This window comes from Mytilus californianus, unplaced genomic scaffold, assembly GCF_021869535.1.
Source record: "Mytilus californianus isolate M0D057914Y unplaced genomic scaffold, xbMytCali1.0.p SCAF_2, whole genome shotgun sequence".
NCBI lineage: Eukaryota > Metazoa > Mollusca > Bivalvia > Mytilida > Mytilidae > Mytilus > Mytilus californianus.
In genome coordinates this window covers 57716207-57736208 of record NW_026262668.1, presented here as the reverse complement: position 1 = coordinate 57736208, position 20002 = coordinate 57716207, and the positions used below count along the sequence as shown (strand labels likewise).

The window sequence follows — 20002 nt, the reverse complement described above, 5'->3', positions numbered from 1 at the left end:
GAAGTCGAAGACAAACTGAAAACGACAAAAAGACAATATTTTGTTCCGGTCTCCAGGTAATTATGAGTATGCCTGCTTTTTCAGACTCAACATCTTTTGCCACCACCAATTTAAAAATAAAAAGTTGACTGACTCGGTTATTTGAAAAATTTTCGTGGATTATTTGGTTTTTTTTTCAAATTATTTTCGCACCGTATACTAATCATTAAATGCTCTTCTATATGATTTTTTTAAGTATTAAATGGTTTCACTTTGTAAAAGAATTAGTAGGTTTGCTTTTGCAGGATCATGTGTAGTTACTAATGGTAGCAGAAAGATCTTCCCTTTATCTATTACGTACAAATTAACACAAGAAAAAAGCTGGAAATGACAACTGATGCTACCCGAAATGCGCATTTATATGAGTTGGTTGACCGTTATAAAATAACCGTTTCACAGATGGTATCGGATATGTTCCTTATGTCGTAACTACAATACCGTTCCCTTTTCACGAATGTGACCTACCTAATTAGACTATTTACCGGATTGTAATAACATAAGCAACACGACGGGTGCCACATGTGGAGCAGGATATGCCTACTCTCCCGGAGCACCTGAGATCACCCCCAGTTTTTGGTGGGGTTCGTGTTGCTTAGTCTTTAGTTTTCTGTGTTGTGTCATCTGTACTATTATTTGTCTGTTTGTCTTTTTATTTTTGGCCATGGCGTTGTCAGTTTGTTTTCTACTGACTGTCCCTCTAATATCTTTCATCCCTCCTTTACTGAGAACTCAGTGTAAGCTATTATCGAATTCAAAATACTAATACGCTATAATAATAATACTATGTATTCAGTTAAAGGCAATATATACAAATACATAATACAACCTTAAAATATAGCAATGGTTGTGACATAGGTACCTCTAATGCCTTAACCTAAGGATGACCCATGAAAGCAAACAAAATTATTTCCAATGGGGTCCTTATAGTCTTGATAATAAAATAAATAATTTATCATTCAATATTACAGCAATAAATAGTATCCATGAATCACAGCTTAAAACATTCGTATAAAAAGCAATATAATAAAATATAAAATCTGCATCTGACATTGACCTGAGTTTACTCATTAGGTGTTTTTTACTTCATACTTAAATTTTATTTTTGAATTCACTTGAATACCTTTTACATAATCTGGCAAAGCATTCCAGTTTTTAATACCACTAAAATAGAAAGAAGAAGATTTTACAACTTTGACATTTGGAACATAAAAAATGTAAGCAGTTGTTTTAGTATTTCTATTCGAGGAAGTTCTTGAAAAAACATTTTTTAAGTGTTCTAGACATTTGTTGTGAAAAACATTAAATATATGACTCAGACGAAGTTGTTTCACTCTGTTACAAACATTCAATAATCCCAATTTTTCAAATTCTTTTACAGTGATTCTTCTTCTCTGAGGAAGATATAATATAAACCGTATAACTTTATTTTGAATAATTTGAAGCTTGTCTTTAAGTTTCTTGGATAAGCCTTCATACCAACAAGCACATGCATAATCAAGATGGCATTGTATTAATGCAGTTCACAATGTTTTTCTAGATTGTTGAGACAAACATTATTTATATCTATGTAAAAATTTAAATCGCTGATTAGCCTTTTTTATAATATTATCAACAACTTGTTCACCTGATAAAATTTGTCCAAAATGATACCTAAATATTTCACATTTGTTTTACTCTCAATTTTAATATTATCGCATTCATTAGAAAAATCATTTTCATTAACATTTTGAAGTTTTCTCTTTGGTCCAGATAAAATGCTTTCCGTATTTCCTAAATGTAGAGACAATTTATTATCAACAAGCCAATCTTTATATGATTTTAACATAAGTGATAGCTTTCTAGAAATTATGTTTGGATCTGAATGTGAAAAAAGTATAGCTGTATCATCAACATATAATAAAACCTTACAATCAGGATCAATGCTAACTTCATTAACAATCATTCACATATATTAAAAACAATGAGGGACACATAAACTTGCTAATTACTCACCTGTATCAATGTGTTACAATTCATAGTGGGATACCACCACGAAACCATTTTCCGCCAACAATTCTGTTGTTGTAACAGTGACCTTGACCTTTCACATATTGACCCCATAATCAATAGGCTTCTTTGCCTTCCCTATATCCTCCCTTTGTATAAGTTTCAATCCAATCAAGCAAGGGATAAAGTTACCCACCTTTCCCACAATTTTTTTTTTGAAAAAAAAACAAGAAAAAACCCGTAGTAATTTATATCCAGTACGGTGACGAACCAACTACAGCCAAATAATAGGTAGGATTTCTATTTATTTATTTGATATAAGTATGAAATTCGAGAATATAGGTAAAAAGATGAATATTTTCGATTGTGAGATGTAATATTTTCTATAAAATTGAGAATGGAAATGGGGAATGTGTCAAAGAGACAACAACCCGACAATAGAGCAGACAACAGCCGAAGGCCACCAATGGGTCTTCAATGCAGCGAGAAACTCCCGCACCCGGAGGCCTCCTTCAGCTGGCCCCCTAAACAAATATGTATACTAGTTCAGTGATAATGGACGTCATACTAAACTCCAAATTATACACAAGAAACTAAAATTAAAAATGATACAAGACTAACAAAGGCCATAAGCTCCTGACTTGGGACAGGCGCAAAAATGCGGCGGGGTTATACATGTTTTTTGAGATCTCAACCCTCCCCTTATACCTCTATCCAATGTAGAAAAAACAAACGCACAACAGTACGCACAGTAAAACTCAGTTTAAGAGAAGTCCGAGTCCGATGTCAGAATAGGAAACAAAAGGAAAAAAAAAACAAAACAAAACAAAACAAAGCGACAAAAATACATAAATAACAACAGACTACTAGCAGTTACTGACATGCCAGCTTCAGACCACAATTAAACTGATTGAAAGATTATGTCTTCATCATATGAATATCAGGCACAATCCCTCCTGTTAGGGGTTTAGTATTATACCATCATAAAATATATGAGAAGAACATAACCCGTGTCATGCCAACAACTGGTTTTCGAATAAATATGTTTAATTCCGATGCAAAGACCCTATAAGTGAATCAATATTAAAGCCAAAATATGCAATCTTTAATGCCCTGATAACAGTACGTAACTATATCCCTTCTTAATAAGTCTGTTTAAAGGTTTTGTTAGCTTTTGAGGTGAATACTGACATTTTTGTGCTTTGTAAAGAATATTACCATAAAAGAGGGACGAAAGATACCAAAGGGACAGTCAAACTCATAGATCGAAAACAAACTGACAACGTCATGGCCAAAAATAAAAAGACAAACAGACAAATAATAGTACAGATGACACAACATAGAAAACTAAAGACTAAGCAACACGAACCCCACCAAAAACTGGGGGTGATCTCAGGTGCTCCGGAAGGGTAAGCAGATCCTGCTCCACATGTGGCACCCGTCGAGTTGCTTATGTTATTACAAATCCGGTAAATAGTCTAATTCGGTAAGTCACATTCGTGAAAAGGGAAGGGTATTGTAGTTACGACATAAGGAACATATCCGATATCATCTGTGAAACGGTTATTCCATAACGGTCAACCAACTCGTGATGGCGTCCGTAAAATTTACGAAGGGATGACTTCAACTTCACCATTTGGAACTCTTGGTTTAATAGCTTCCTTGTGAGCAGCAATCCTCTATCAAGGAAATCATGATAGGAAACACAAGCCCGGGAATATCGTATCAATTGGGAGATATATACTCCGTATGCAGGCGCTGCTGGAATGTTGCTACATAGAAATGGAAAGTTCACAATTGGGAAGCTGAAATCATCTCTTTTGTCGTAAAGTTTTGTTTTCAACCGACCCTCATTGTCAATTTCTAGATGTAAGTCAAGATATGAGGCAGACTTAACTGTATCTGTAGTATCCTTTATCTCTAGTTCGATGGGATAGATTCGTTCAACATAGTCACCAAATTTTGTATTATTTAGTGAGAGAACATCATCTATATAGCGGAACGTAGAGTTAAAGGATATTGCTAACTTCTTATCTCTCTTCCTAAGAAGCTCCTGTATGAAGTCAGCCTCATAATAATAAAGAAACAAGTCGGCAAGAAGAGGGGCACAATTGGTTCCCATTGGAATTCCGACAGTCTGTTGAAAAACACGTCCTCCAAACGTAACAAATATGTTGTCAATCAAGAAATCAAGCATCTTGATAATGTCAGTTTCAGAGAATTTTTTGTTTGAATCAGAGTGATTCTTTACAAAGTAGGATTTATCCCTCCCCAAGACAAGATACTTGTATCTACGTTCGCCATTCTTTTTAATCAAACAAAGTAATACCAACTCTTTCAATTTGTCTTTTAGTTTGGAATGGGGAATACTTGTGTAAAGTGTTGGGGTTTAAAAATTAAAAAAAATAAAAGATTGGATGTGAAATACCCAAACGTATAAGATGTCTGCATGTTGAGTTATATTTACGAATGATGTCCTTATACTGATGATAAAATTTAGTAAATGTTTTGACTAGTTTATGATATCGAAAACCCTGGTGTAATAATTTTTCAGTAATACATAAATTTCTCTCACTAAAATCTAATACGTTGTTACATACACGAGCGAATCGTACAAGTTGAGATATATAAACACCATAAGATGGTGATAAGGGAACATCATCATCTAAAAATGGATAATTAACGATAGGAAATGAAAAATCATGACGATATACGGAATGTCCAAAGCGAACAAAAATGTTATCAAGTAAAAATTCAAGGGCAGATATAGTATCAAAGCATGTCCAATTGACATAGTTCTTTTGTTTGTTGCAACTAAAAATGACCTAAAAGAGTTTGAACATATGTATTCGCATTCCGACTTTTTAAAAGCCCATTTAATTAGGTGTGTGAATTTTTTCTTAATAAGAATATGAGGCAAAGTGGTATATAGGGTAGAAAAATCAAAACTTTGAACAGATTCAAAATCACCAATATATGCATGCAATTTATCAAGTACTTCCAACGAGTTTTTGACACTCCAAAAGTAGTTAATTCCACTATTTTCAAAGGCCTTATTTGAACAATTTATTATCAGGTTTTTTTATTGTACCAAGTGTACTAGTAAGTAGAATAGACAATTTAGTAGTTGAACAATGACTTGAAGAAGAAATAAATCTATATTTGTAAGGTGATTTGTGGAGCTTCGGAAGCCAGTACATAGTTGGGACTTTCATTGTATTTGGTTCTGCTTGTAAAGAAGTAGCTAATAGTTTATGTTTGTGACAGATATCGTTTTCTGAAAATGAAGTCAGTTGGAATGTTGGTGAATTCGTGATTTCCTTTTGCAGAACCTCAATGTAAAATTTACGTCAAACTATAATGATATTATTAGCAGCTTTATCAGCCGGGACAAAAACAAATTCCTTGGCTAGTTCTTTTAGTTTATGTTTGATACGAGAAATAGGATTTTTACGGTTGTTGTTAAGAGTAAAATGTTCTTTAAAATGTTGTATACGTATATCAACTATCTTCATTACTGAATTAAAAAAAGAGTCCAAAGATTTTTTGTCAGCTTTTTCCCGTTTTATCCATTTCAAACCATATATATATACGTTCTTGATTAATGAAGAAATAAGTATCATACAAGGAAAAATTACAGCTCTAGTGAACCTTACCTCGAAATTGTAACATTTCTAAAAAAAATCTGCACATCGTAAGGAAAGAAATATATATACTATTGCAAGATTTATCACTTTTCGCTCCTCAATATTTGTATTTCTATGGAAGGAAAGAAAGAAATTAGTAACGTCAAAATGAAAGGACCCGGTGACAAGTTTCAATGCAATCAAGCAAGGCACTCTTGTAACAATCCGGGAAACATCTTTCGAATTTTTCTTTTTTAGTCACAGAGACCTTGACCTTTCACCTATTCATCCAAATTCAATTGGCTTCTTCTTTTTACAAAAATCTCTCAACTGTATAAATTTTATTTCAATCTAGCAGCGGTTACTCAAGTTACCACATTTTTTCCTATTTTTCGTAACAGTGACATTGATGTCGTAATCAATAATGTTCAATTTTATACGTCTTCCATCTGTATAAATATCATTTCAATGAAGCAAGGGATACTCAAATTATCATCCGAATACCATTAGGTTCTGACACAAGGACGGACGGATAGACGGATCACTGACCAAGCGATAAATATATACTCCCGATTTTTTTTCGTGGATGATACAAACAAATAGATACAAATCATATTCAACTCCGAGAAATGACTCGATTGTTTACACATTTCACTATATAAATTAATTGTTAATAAAAGTTTGATGTTTTTATTCATTGCACAGTTAGATAAGACGAGTTTAGATCAAAGTATTTTAAGGGTTTAAATACAACATTTTATGTATATAACAAAAGATTGGTGATTTCATGGAATTTCATTATAAAAAGTTCTTGAGTTAACAAATATAAATTTCTATGTTTGCATGTTTCATTTGTCACCTGGCAACAAAACTTTCTTTAATCTCCTCATTTCCTGCACGAAATCCCTTTTTATTGTCATATCTATGAAGTTTAGATGGTTGATTTTCTCAGGTATTGAACAATCTTCTAAAACAATTGGTATTACGCAATTAATGTCTTTTGAATCTAGATTTAATGATTTAATAACGGCTCGATCTGCCTCGTACTGACACCAATTACTGGACACAAAGTGATCCGTTAGAATAAGAATGACTTTATTACTTTTTTTGATAGCACCAATGATATTATCCAGTATAGAAGTACCTGGTATAAAATCTCTGTCGGCAATGCAACCTGCAATGAAAAAAAGACATCATGTAAATAATATGAACACTGATAAGAGTAGAGTTTCTTAATGTCGGTTTTCAGTCATGCCGAGACTTGAAGCGTATATGTTATTACACATAATTATACTGTACATGTTAATTTATTTCTGATATCCGTGAAGATCTTAATTTATTACCAAAATTTGGTTTTATTAATTCAATACAAAATTCTAATTAATTTCCTATCCATAGATTGTAACTAAATTTCATTCGGTGATGCTTAGTTTCACCACTTACTAGTAAAGTAAAAGTTTTTCTCAAAGGAATTACATACATTCACTTTGAAAACGAACAGTAGTTAAATAGTGGTTAGGCGTTTTTTTACCAACTTTATTGAGTAAAGCTTTTAAACAGGTAGTTTTAATATGAATAAACAAATATTTATTCGAGAAGGCCTTGAAGGCCATATGTACAAAGTCCTGAAAATAGGAAGGATGGATGTATCAGCTCTCTGTAAAAAAAGATCAAGCCAATTTTGTTGTATAGATGCAAAAGCATGATGATTTTTGTTTGTGTTAATGAGATTAAAGAAGTTTTAATATGAAATTCTGTAAATAAATTCTAAACCTGAAAACCTCAACACCAAATTATGTGGTCACAGGGAACTGGCCATCCGATCGACATAGATATAAAGTTCGAGCAGTAATTTTTTGGGTAAATTTGATATCCGGTAAGCTTTATATTATATCAAGTATCTCGCCATATGAACGCTCATCATAACATCCAGTCTAAATGGATTATGGTTGTGCAAAATTTTTTTAAATGGTTTCGCATATATATGGGAAACACAAAATTTCATTTTTAAAACTGGTTTAAACCTGTTATAAAGCAAAGATTATCAGATCAAAATTCGTCAGAAGGTATAAGATACAATTCTCATAGTAAAATAAGGAATTCGAGGATTATTTAAATATACTGAACTTCAGAGATGCTATTGATCTCTGTCGATTTCGAACAGTTAACAACAAATTGCCGATTGAAACGGGGAGGTATAAACACGTTATAAAACAGAAACTTTTTGCCGCCCATGTAACAATCGACAAATTGGAGATGAATATCCACTATGCTTATATTTGTATGTATTGTTTTCGAACAGGAACGTAAAATGCTCATCTTTTATCACACGTCATTATTCAGTTAAATTCTCCGAACTTTTGTCGTGTACACGAAAATCAGTCCCGAAGAAGCTTTGTTCATTTATAAAAAAAACATCAAAACTTTTGTTTGTCCTCCTGGCTAGTGACTTTTGTAACAGCTCTCCCTTGTTTTGTATACATTGTAAATAGCTGTTGTTGTTGTTATCTCTGTACCGATGTAATTCATTGGTTTTATGAGAATAAAGATATGGAAGTCAAGATTAATCGTTCGAATTGTTTAAGTTGTACTTGTATGAATTTAAATTGTAACTAATGAAAAATAATTTAATTTTGGATGTAACACATCTTCTGAAGAAAAACTCATGCATATGCAGGCGCTGCTGTTACTTTCATTATCTAGTTGACTGTTATGTAAGTCCCTGAGTGTATCATTAGCTCAGTATTTATGAAATAAATTTCTTATAATGAAAATAACACCGTTTAAATTTAATGCGTCCGAAGCACTTTTCTGGATTAGCCTACATCAGGGACGCTCAAAGCACAAAAAATGAATGCCAAAAGACGATAAAATTTCCGTTGAAAAACTTCGAAATTATTAACAAAAAATAAAGTTTGATGATTATCAAAGTGACATCTATAATATTTAGGACATACATTTATACAATATTTTACCGTACTCTCTAACCGTAACTATATTTAGTCATTCCCTGTTTTACGTTGGCAAAGAAAGGAACGTTACCATAACACCAATGTACTATATTAGTTTCCGCTTTCTGCCTAAGACACTAGACTTGACTTCAAAATTGATAGGTTAGTCATGATATTAAAATGATTAAGATTTAAAGTAAAATATTCTTAAACAAGATAAACTAAAATTAAATATTACTAATATTTAATTTTTTACATAAGAAAAAGTGTATCTAAATATATATTGTTTTTGCTATTAAAGAAAAAATCAAAATATATTTTTTACTTTATTAATGTTTTTAATTTGTTTTGTATTCTTTTTGTTTATATCTATTTTTATTAAAATGCTTGCATTTAAAATTTATATGTGTCAGTCGATCCCGACCTGGTTATATACAACACCAGCAGTGCCATACACCATCAAAGGCATAATCAACAGTTACATGTAGTTTCTCTCGACTTGTAAAGTTCCAGTGATAGCTCTCACAGAAGTCGTTCTTTTCTGTTGAGTCTGATGAGATAGCAATTATCAGACCATGCTACATAACTCATCTATAATACTTCTCCTTTCTATAACAATGCAAGCCTAAAACTCCGTGAGTGACGGTATTTGTAGTAACAAATGTACTTATATATATATATATATATATATCAATTTTGATAAGTGATATATCATTTTTATTCATTGGTTTTCACCTAATTATTTTTGTTACCATATTAATATAAGTTCGTTAAATGAAATAACTCAGTTCGTTATTGTTTATATATCTATGAGGAAGAAAAGAATCAGAAATGAAATGTTATACTTTATTCTCCTTGAAATAAAATACTTTCAATTATTGTACATTACCTTTAAACGCTACATCTTGTTCATCAAACTGGCTCTCTAGATGTCTGAGTAGAATGTTTGTCACCCAGTCTTCGTCTTTATGACTGTGAGATATGAAAAAGTCATACTCAAACTCTCTGGAGCATGCCTTTCTACCCTCAGCTAGAGGTTTCAAAGATGTTTGATGAAATGTTTCTGAGAGGACATACTCATTTACTTGTCGTGGTATCATATCTTTTAAAATGGTTTCTAATTTTGAATATTCTACTAAATCTTCTGTTTCTGCAATATTTGTCCAAATTTTTATGCATTCGCTAAGAATATCCTTTTCTGTCTTTCGAAGTGTTGTTTTCGGTTCTACGATAATTGCTTTGAGCAATATCAGAAGTCCTTTTTGGTTTTTCTTATACAGATTTTCGATGCTCCTCTGTATATCCTTGTATTTTCTTTTACCATATATAAGAGCGTACAGAAATTCTTTTACAAGCTGATCAAAGGGCATCTGCAGATCATCTTCGAACATTGTCACCATATAACTACAAAGTAAGTTAAACGACATCTGGGTTGAAGGTGATGAAAGCAGCCAAGCTTTATTCTCCCATTCAATGGCATTAGCGTATTCACCGAGATCGAAGAGACATGCTGCCTTTCTGTTAACAAAGTGAAAATCAGGTCGATCTCCTAAATACGACGCGTATAACAGATAGTCTAAAGCTTGATGTAAAAGACCATCTGTGTGAACAAAATTTCGCCCATACTTATAGGTGTACGGAAACTTTGCAAGTTTCTGGCAAATTTCTGCAAGAATAGTTAAATCTTTTTGTGTATTTTGTGATTTGAAAATTGCTTCTCCATCTTGTTTGGCATCCAACAGATATTTTCTAGCTATATCGATATCTCTTTTAGCTCGGATGTCGGATATTTCTTTCTTAACATGCATTCTAGTTGAGAAGGCAAACCAATTTCCGGTGTTTTCTACATCGATTGAACGTGTTAGAATATCATTTGCCATGTGAAGTAATCCTAATTTTTCTCTTTTGTCATCAACACCCTTTGATTTATTTCACAGAGTCCTTCCATATCTCGTCAAAACAGTTACATCATTGTTTTTAAGCCTATAAGCCATTTCTGCAGACTCAACTGGATTATTTGTATAACGTTTAAAGCTTTTATTTGTATTTAAGTCAAACAAGTTTCCGGAAGACAGAACCATATCACCACGTTTCATTAGAATGTGCCCGATGTAGGCATAAGACCTTGCAACAAATGTTCTAACTATGGTATTGTTAATTTGAATTTGAGATATCATCCAAAAGTTTTCAATTGCTTTTAATGTAACCTTTTTCATTTCTTTTGTTAAGTCATCTTCAAATTTTACAGCTTGCCCCGATTCGCCAATATGTCTGTTTAATTTGTTAATTGTATCTTTCCCATTGTCTTTACGTTTAAGTACAGTTTCCAAAGAGTCATAATACTGGTTTAATGCCTTAGCATAGTAGTAATTCCATATCATGTTTGGAAAAGATGCATCTAATGCCTCAGCTAATTTAAATTTTTGAAGACTAGATCCTTTTCGAACAAGATGTCTGTCTTCTATCTCGTCTTCATTAGCAATTCGGACATTACGTAAGACTTGAATTTGGTGATGAAGTCCTCTTTCAAAACACTCTTTTCTCCTTCCCTGACTTCTTTCAAGTTCGGTGCTAAGAATTTTGTGTAAATCTGTTATCCTTAATTCCACTGTACTTTGGTTGATTAGTGTTCGCTCTATCATAATTGCATACCCTTGTTCAAGCAAACATATTTGCTTGCAACGTATGTTGTTCTTGGAGGTACCCGAAAGAATTTCCTGATATTTTTGTTTGCAAACCTCTGCATCCTTACTTCTATCTAGCTCTGTATAAATGCACTCCAAATCGGCTAGTACGTTTAAATTGTCTGGGGACTTCTTTCTTATATTTTCAAGATCAAATCTGGCTTCTCGTCGTTCTCTCGGTATTTTAGTCTTGAGTATAGCAATAATATTTTTCTGAACGTTTTCGACAATCGGATGTTCTTTAATTAAAAGTTTTTCAATATTTTGCTTTGCGTCTTGGATCACATGCATATCAAGAGCGTTCATTATGTTCAGATTTAGGCGTATTAAACCCGGATGTAATTCCAACTTGGTATTCAAATCCTGAAATTCCATCGAAACAGATTCCATTTTTTCTTGTTCTGTTATCAAATCTATTAATTGTATAAAAATCCATTGTTATTGAATTTAGAAGAGAAATAGTAGCACAAAGGCTAGGACATATTTGTTCAAATCATTAAAAGATGAATCCTCACAGATTCTTTTAAAGTAGATTAACTGTATACCACCGTATAGGCAATTCATGGGTTAGAGTGTTTAATGGAATTAAGAAAAACTAGTGATTTATTGTATTATTCAGACTAATTTATCAAATACTAAATATTTGTGTTTGTTCGAATCAAATTGTCAACTTAACCATTTAAGGGGAGATAACTCAAATAGGATTTTTTTTTAAAGAAATGATAGAAAAACTTTTACTTGTAGCAAGAAATCAAGGTCGGTGACCCCATTTTTCTTTTTATTTTCTTAAAGTATATTGTAAAACCTATCTTCTCATATTTTATTTTAAAATTCTGTGTCCTAGATTTTTTTTTCTTCACAAAAATGTGTTTTTTCATGAACAATCCTACATTTCAATAATAACAAGGGAACCTGTGAGCTACTGCTCACTAATGATACACCCGCCCGCTAAAATATAAAGGTAGACAGGAAGTTGTTAAGCGATGAATCTGAAAACGCATTACACGGCATAGCTGGCTCATATAAACCCTGATATCAAATTTCAGAAATCCTTGTAATGTAGTTCCTGAGAAAGAAGCCACGAAAATATTCATGGAACGGACGGACGGACTGACGGATGGACGGATGGATGGACGGACGGACAGACAGAGGTAAAACAATATACCCCTACTTTTAAAGCGGGGTATGATAAGTTTATTTGAAGGATCGATAAGTTTACATAAAAAAAAAACTTTCCTATTAAAGGTTTGACATCCTCGTTTCGTAATAAAATTGGAACAGTTACATCAAACTCGCCTTTCAAACCAAATATATGTATCTATGATAGTATTTAATTAAGGTCTTAGTAATGTGCGGTAACGAACTTCCTGACGTACCAGTCCATCAGTTATACAAAGATTACGTTCTGCGAAATGTAAAACGTCACGATACAGACACTTACTAGTAGAGAAATTTATAAACTCTTAAGAAGGGGCCAAAGGAAAGCACCCTTTGAATTAAGTAAATTTAACTAATCATATATTGCATCTGCACATGAATATGTGAAATGGTCTTTTCAAGTCAAGCCTTTTTCAACTGATTTTTAGATTGTTATGTTGTACTGATACACCACTGTCCCAGGTTAGGGCACAGGGACTCGGTTAGCAGATAAGCTGATTAAAAACACTCGTCAGTCTATGATGAATTATCGTTGTAATAAACACATCAACCTGGAAGTTTCCGAATGACAGATGTATCTCCCATTTCGTCTATCTTATTGAAAAACGACACGTTTGCCAGTTACGTTGCTTTCGCCGGGAAATTAGAATATTTTTACCTGAATGAAACGATAGCCAAGTATGGGTATTTCTTTGTAATGTATAAAGTGACATAAAAAAGTTTTTAATTATTCTTTCTTTAAAGATGAGTAAGCAATTCAAAATGGCGACTTAGACTCCCTTTAGGATTTTTCAGTATACGGATATAGATAGTAAATTAAAGTGCACATTGATAGAAACAAAGAAATAATAATACCAACGTTAAAAACGTTAACAATGTAATATAAATAGACAGGAAATACGAAAAAAGATTTGAAAAACATTGATAAACAAAATTTTAATATGCCTATCTGCTAACCGTTCGAGTCCCTGTGGTTAGGGGAGGGTTGGGATCCCGCCACGTGGATCCCGCTAACATGTTCAACCCCGCCACATTCTGTATGTAGTGTATGTGCCTGTCCCAAGTCAGGAGCCTGTAATTCAATGGTTGTTTTTTGTTGCTGTGCTACATATTTGGTTTTCGTTTATATTTTTGTACATTAATTAGGCCGTTTGTTTTCTCGTTTGAATTGTTTTACATTTGTCAGTTCGGGGCCTTTTATAGCTGACTATGCGGTATGGGCTTTGCTTATTGTTGAATACCGTACGGTGACCTATAGCTGTTAATTTCTGTGTCATTTGGTCTCTTGTGGAGAGTTGTCTCAATGGCAATCATACCTCTTTTTTCTTTTACAAATTGTGACTTGGATGGAGAGTTGTCTCATTGGCACTCATACCACATCTTCTTATATCTACTCATCTTCTTTTTTATATTTTTAAGATCAGTTCAAATTAAGATCGGTAAATTTCGTGTAAGCATCAACAGGATTTATCATACCTTTTTACACTTAAGTTAGATTAACCGAAAACCGCCAAAATAGAAAAAATTATAAAATAACAGTCCACAATAGGTCTAGTTTTTTGGTTAAATCTGAAATTTTGAGACAGATAGATAATTAATGGGTTAGATTGTGTATTAGAATAATAAGAAAATGCAGTGATTTATTGTATTATTCAGACTGATAAATATCATACACCAAATATTTGTGTTCGTTCGAATCAAATTGTCAACTAAGCCATTTAAGGAGAGATAACTTATTAACAATTCATGCAAATTTGGTCAATTTTGCACGACTTTGTAACTTAAAAAATAGCACGGTGACCCATACTTTTTATTATATTTTTGAAAAATCATAGATAAATACATCCTGGCAAAGTATAAAAAAAAATCAATCTGAGGAGGAAATATATACCAATGAAATTGATACACCTTAAATACCTTTCAATGCATTAGTATTCTGAAAAATTCCACACTTTAATCTTCAGTTGTATGATCTTGTATCAGTTCTGGTATTTATCATCAGCATAGAAAATGCATCTTTCCTTAGTATCAATGTTTTGTCAAAGAGGTAGAATCTTATTAAACTGATATTGTTCACGGCTTAACAAAGATCCAAAAAATAAACTGATAATGTTCACGACTTAACAAAGATCCATTATGAGTTTTTTGAAAATATCATCAATAAGCATCATTTTTTTTTAATTTACAATTTGTAACTTGTGTCGTTACTTCCCTATATGACATAACACAGAAAAATGCACTTACTGAAATAGTAAACATTCTATCTACGCACAAACTGTGATGGCTCTGCTTTTTATCACCGGTAATTCAGAAAAAAAATGGCGATTGTGAACATGGTTAAGGTTCATTTGAATTTTCAGAAAATTAAAACACTAAGTGCATGAACTCTAAAATGACTATACATTGTGTATGAACTATTTCGTCGTAAAAATTTCAAGGACAAACATGGATTATCGTTACGTTAAAACTTATAGTATGGTTAGGTTGCATGTTTGTTGTGAAAATATATTTTTAAAACTCTCATTTCTACTTTCACTTTCGCTAAATGAGGGTGGTAATGGGGGTACCTTCATGACGAATAACGGTAAAAAATCTTGCCAAATGACGTTAACGGTAATTTTTGGTGCATGACGATAAAATGAAGATTTTCTTCAAGACGATAAAAAAATCGATAGATTTTGACGAATCACGTTAATTTTTTTCCAAAAATAACGGTAACGATAATTATTTGAGACCTCTGACGATCCACGAAAAGGATATGTTGACGAACCACGGTAAAATTTTAACCAATTTGACTCCGCTAACGGTAGCCGAAAATGACCATTTGACGCCTGACGGTAAAGGGCATTCATACCGTCCTAAATGTAAACTACAATTTGTTTTGGTTTATTTTTCAGCAGTAGCTACAGGTATACATCTACATCGTACGACGATCCATCAGCACATTGCTGACTATACGTGGGCCTCGTATCGCAACGCATTTTAAAAGGTTGTTCTGAAAGGGGTCTTATTGCATTTCTGGTTTAAGAGCCAGTCTGCCATAAAACCATGCAAAATCCCAAATTTCGTCCAAATTGGTAGTTACAACTTGCCAAAATTATATATATTTCCAAAAACTTTAGGTATTTAGGAGTTAAGATAAAAAAAAAATTGTTAATTTGCTCTATTTTCAATTAAACCGCCTAATTTGCATATAAGTGAATTATTTTAAAAAATGGCTAAAAAATACAGCTTATCTAGGCACTTTTTAGGGGTCTGGATAATTGATATAGCTCTTAAATGAAATATTATTTTTATCATATTTTGAAGGAACATTAGTTAATAACAAAAAAAATAGCTTTTTGAGAATTTCGGACCTTTTGGCAGGTTGCCAGAAAGTTCGCGCCACAGATGTAATAAACAACTTGTATATACTACGTGTACTCAATAACAGTTTTCTCTCAAGATCATATTTTTTATTCTTAACTTTTATAATATTTTGAAAGATGTATATCAGTTCTAAGACATGTAAACAATTTTGGCTTGGCAAATAATGGAAATTTGATAAAAAATACTCTTAAAATAACCATAAAATGCAATAATTCTAATAGTTTTTGTTTCTTGTTATTTAACTAAAATTGCTTAAAGTAGGTGGTAACTTGTCTAAAATTGATTTATTTTATGTTGAAAAATATTTCTGGCTAAATGTATGGTTTTTTCTTGTTAATTTGCAAAATTTAACATTAAGTTACCCAAAGTTAGCCTCAATGTTATTTTTGTGGTTAGATTGTCTCCCTTAGTGGAAATCTTTCACTGGCAATATGGCAGCTTCCAGTGATGAAAAGCAGACGTCTCTGTTCGGTCCGATTTTTCTAATCTTGGAGGTTGTTGTGGACAATCAAAGCACTATACAACTCATCTGTTAGACACGGTTTATCTTTGTACAAAGGACACAACCACCAGTGGCGTGACTGTGAGCCAAAATTTGTTCCTGTGAAAAAAGTTCCAGTGGAACTAATATCACAGGAAATATGTTCTGGGAGAACTTTTTTCACAGATGATTTCTATATAATTTGTTCCATCTCTATAAAATAAGTTCCACACTTTACCTGGTGAAATAAGTACCGGGTTGGTGAAATTTGTTCCTTACCTGGTGAAATAAGTTCCGGGTTTATGAGATTTGTTTCTTATCTGGTGAAATAAGTTCTGGGTTTGTGAGATTTGTTCCTCACCTGGTGAAATAAGTTCCTTGTCTGTGAAATATGTTCCACTGGTTAAACAAGTTATCTTATATACTGAGCATTTGTCATCAGTGAGTTTAAAGTTATCATTCAAGTACATTATAATAATAAGTATTATATCATTAATAAAAAAAGTAAAAAAGTGTAAATCATCCAATTCGTATCCTGTGCAGTATAGCAAATGTTTAATTATATACTCCGTAAAAAATATCAAAATGACACTTTTCAACCAGAAAAGAGTAGAATAAGAAAAATCAATCATTCAGAAAAAAAGTATAGTTAAAGATGAACATATGTACTTATTTGAAAAGGACAAAGTGACTGATCAGTTATATCAAAAGACATGTAGAAACAAAAGACACACTCTTTTGAAACTGTGCTATGACCTAAGTACATGTATGACTAGAACACACGGCCATGACAGTTAACAAAAACCAAGGAGGAATACCACATAAAACATAAAAACAAATTATGATACATTATCATCGCTTTTCAGAGGCGGATTTAGGGGGGGGGGGCCCTTTTTTTTGGGAAAAATTTGGTTGATTATTTAGGGAATCACTGGAGCATGACTGGAGCGGGCCCCCTCTTAGGCAGTCAGTGGGCCCCCACTTATGAAAATTTCTGGATCCGCCACTGCTTTTATTTCTTATCTTCATGCCTTCAATTGCAAATGACCCCCAAGGGTGACTGGGGAATAGAAGTATGGTCACCATTGGTCTTCCTCCGACCGGCAGTAAAACCCTTGCTAAAGTGGGGCGTCCATTTGGCTGTGCGGGATGTACAAATCTGCAGCCACGTCCGGTCAGAATGGGGACGTTAAATACGATGCCTTGTGTAAAGAGAGTGCTACGCTCTTTGCACGTTAAGAACCCTTGCAACAACTCTTGGAGGGGTCCGTAGGTGACCTGTTGCAAGGCTAAATTTCTGTCCCTATCCAATATACCCTCATTTCCCGTGGCAGTCTAAATTTCTCCGACCTTAATCCCGGACGCCCCTATTACAGAACCTACCTATTGTATTTATTGTTAATTTGTTCTCGTCCTGAATATGCATGAAATATTTGCCACTGGACGTTAAGCAACCAACAATCAATCAATCAATCAATTGCAAATGTATTCCATGCAAGCACACTCAATACAGCACTCAGCTTGCATTATAATTTAAATGTAACAAGAAAATATTTCGCTTGCAGTTTGTTGCAAAGGTACTTATTTTCTGTGAAAATAGGTTTGAGCGGAACTTATTCATTGATTTCTATGAAATATGTACGCGTTCTTTTAAAACAAATATCACAGGAACTTATTTAACTTTTTAAAACTCTTAATATTAATTGGAACAAAATTCATGCATGGATCTATGATTTTTGTTCCGGAACTTATTTCACATTTGGTCATAAAATTTGTTCCCGAACAAATTTTACAGTGCTGGAACATATTTTCTGTGATATAAAGTCCGGTGGAACATATTTCCTATGAAATTTGTTCTGGCGGAACAAATATCACGCCGGAACAAATTATTTGTTACATAACCACCTTGAATTTATCCACAGCACTGAGGGCAGTGAGGCCTGTTTATCAAACTGTCCACATGTTCCAGGAGGACTATTTTATACACATAAGTGACATTGTTTCCTGCTATAAAATTGTCAATATGTCCATGTCGATGGCACAGAGATTTTTTTTGGGATATATTGGCGGGACTATTCAACAAAGTGTGGATTCAAAGATCGTCCTGCTGACATTAAGGCAAAACTCCAAAAGGCGAAAAGCTGATAGGATTTTTTAAACAACCCTTTAGGAAAGTCGCAATGGAAAAGTTTAATCACAAAAAAATACATACTTACTGGACTGACAAAATTAATAGAGACTCTGAGAGATACTCTAGTTTAAAATACATATCTGGTGAATACAAGACAAAGAGAATACATCCAATCCTAACAACAAATACCTCAAACTGTAGAGACTTCATCAAATTACCAATCAGGACCAGATTTGCAACTGGCAACTACATCTTACCGACAAATAGAGCGAAATTTAACAAAAATGAGGTATCCGCCACCTGCAGAGTCTGCGGCAAAGAGGATGAAACCATTTCACATTTTCTGATTTCATGTACAGCATTAGAAACTGAAAGAGTGTCTCTTTTGAAATCTCTACGAGAACAATATATCAAAGTGCTAGCACTACTAAACATTAATATATATGATATAGATGTAGACTTCATCCATGTTATTATCAATCCATATCAATTAGTGAACTACTGTGACACCTCTCTAACCAGTGAACTATATGCTTTTATTAACACCCATATAGAGCCTGCTTGTAGAACATTAATAAATAAGCTCAATGTACATAGATACAAACTCTTAAATTTAGGTCAGAAAAGATCTAGAAAAAATAATTTAAGTTCATAGTTTTATTTAACAATGTTTAAGAAAAAGTTTGTGTGTGGACTGCAAATCTCATGCTATCTAAGGACTCATTTTTATACGACCGCAAAAATTGAAAATTTTTTGGTCGTATATTGGTATGACGTTGGCGTCGTCGTCGTCGTCGTCTGGCGTCGTCCGAAGACACATTGGTTTTCGCACTCTAACTTTAGTTTAAGTGAATGGATCTCCATGAAATTTTACCATAAGGTTCAATACCACGAAAGGAAGGTGGGGATTGATTTTGGGGGTTATGGTACCAACAGTTAAGGAATTAGGGGCCAAAAATAAGCATTTTTGTAACTTCCAGACAATAACTTGTGTGTAAGTGTATGGATCGCTCTGACATTGTACCACAAGGTTCCATATCACAAAGGGAAGGCTGTAATTGATTTTGGGGGTAATTGCCTCAAAATTTTAGGAATTAGGGGCCAAAAAAGGGGCAAAAAACAAGCATTTTTCTAGTTTCATGACAATAACTTGTGTGTAAGTGTTTGGATATTTCTGAAATTGTACTACAAGGTTCCATATCACAAAGGGAAAGCTGGAATTGAGTTTGGGGGTAATTGCCCGAAACGTTTAGGAATTGGGGGCCAAAAAGGGGCCAAAAAGGGGCCAAAAATAAGCATTTTTCTAGTTTCCAGACAATAACTTGTGTTCAAGTGTATGGATCTCTCTGAAATTGTACTGCAAGGTACCATACCACAAAGGGAAGGCTGGGATTGAGTTTGGGGGTGATGAATCATAAGGGGGTTCAAAAAATTTGGGGGGGGGATTTTTTTTTTCTTTTTTTTTCTTTTTTTCCTTTTTTTTTCTTTTAAAATTTTCCATTTTAAGTTGGTTATTTCTGATTAATATTTAAAAGCAAATAATAATGATATGGTAGGAGATACACACCAAACAGGAT

At 33.2% G+C, this 20002-nt stretch overlaps 3 protein-coding genes across 5 annotated transcripts in view; all 3 read right to left on the bottom strand.

The window, feature by feature from the left end:
* Positions 1-20002, bottom strand: part of LOC127730106 (uncharacterized) — an 80276-nt gene that overhangs the window by 12742 nt on the left and 47532 nt on the right. The window lies entirely within an intron of this gene.
* Positions 6377-20002, bottom strand: part of LOC127730105 (uncharacterized) — a 53302-nt gene continuing 39676 nt past the window's right edge. The window contains exon 3 of the mRNA XM_052238219.1: positions 6377-6825. Coding sequence (XP_052094179.1) covers positions 6500-6825 — 326 coding nt within the window. The 3' untranslated portion in view covers positions 6377-6499. The remainder of the gene's footprint in view (positions 6826-20002) is intronic.
* Positions 8897-14780, bottom strand: LOC127730118 (uncharacterized). The gene is made up of 3 exons (XM_052238252.1): positions 14689-14780; positions 9492-11699; positions 8897-9193 (listed from the first exon to the last, which is right to left on the bottom strand). The coding sequence occupies exon 2, from the start codon at positions 11674-11676 to the stop codon at positions 10534-10536; it is 1143 nt and encodes a 380-aa protein (XP_052094212.1). The 5' UTR covers positions 11677-11699; positions 14689-14780; the 3' UTR covers positions 8897-9193; positions 9492-10533.

What these genes read in the sequence shown, in the direction of transcription:
- LOC127730118 (XM_052238252.1), bottom strand. Translation starts at nt 11,676, where the DNA reads ATGGAATCTGTTTCGATGGAATTTCAGGATTTGAATACCAAGTTGGAA.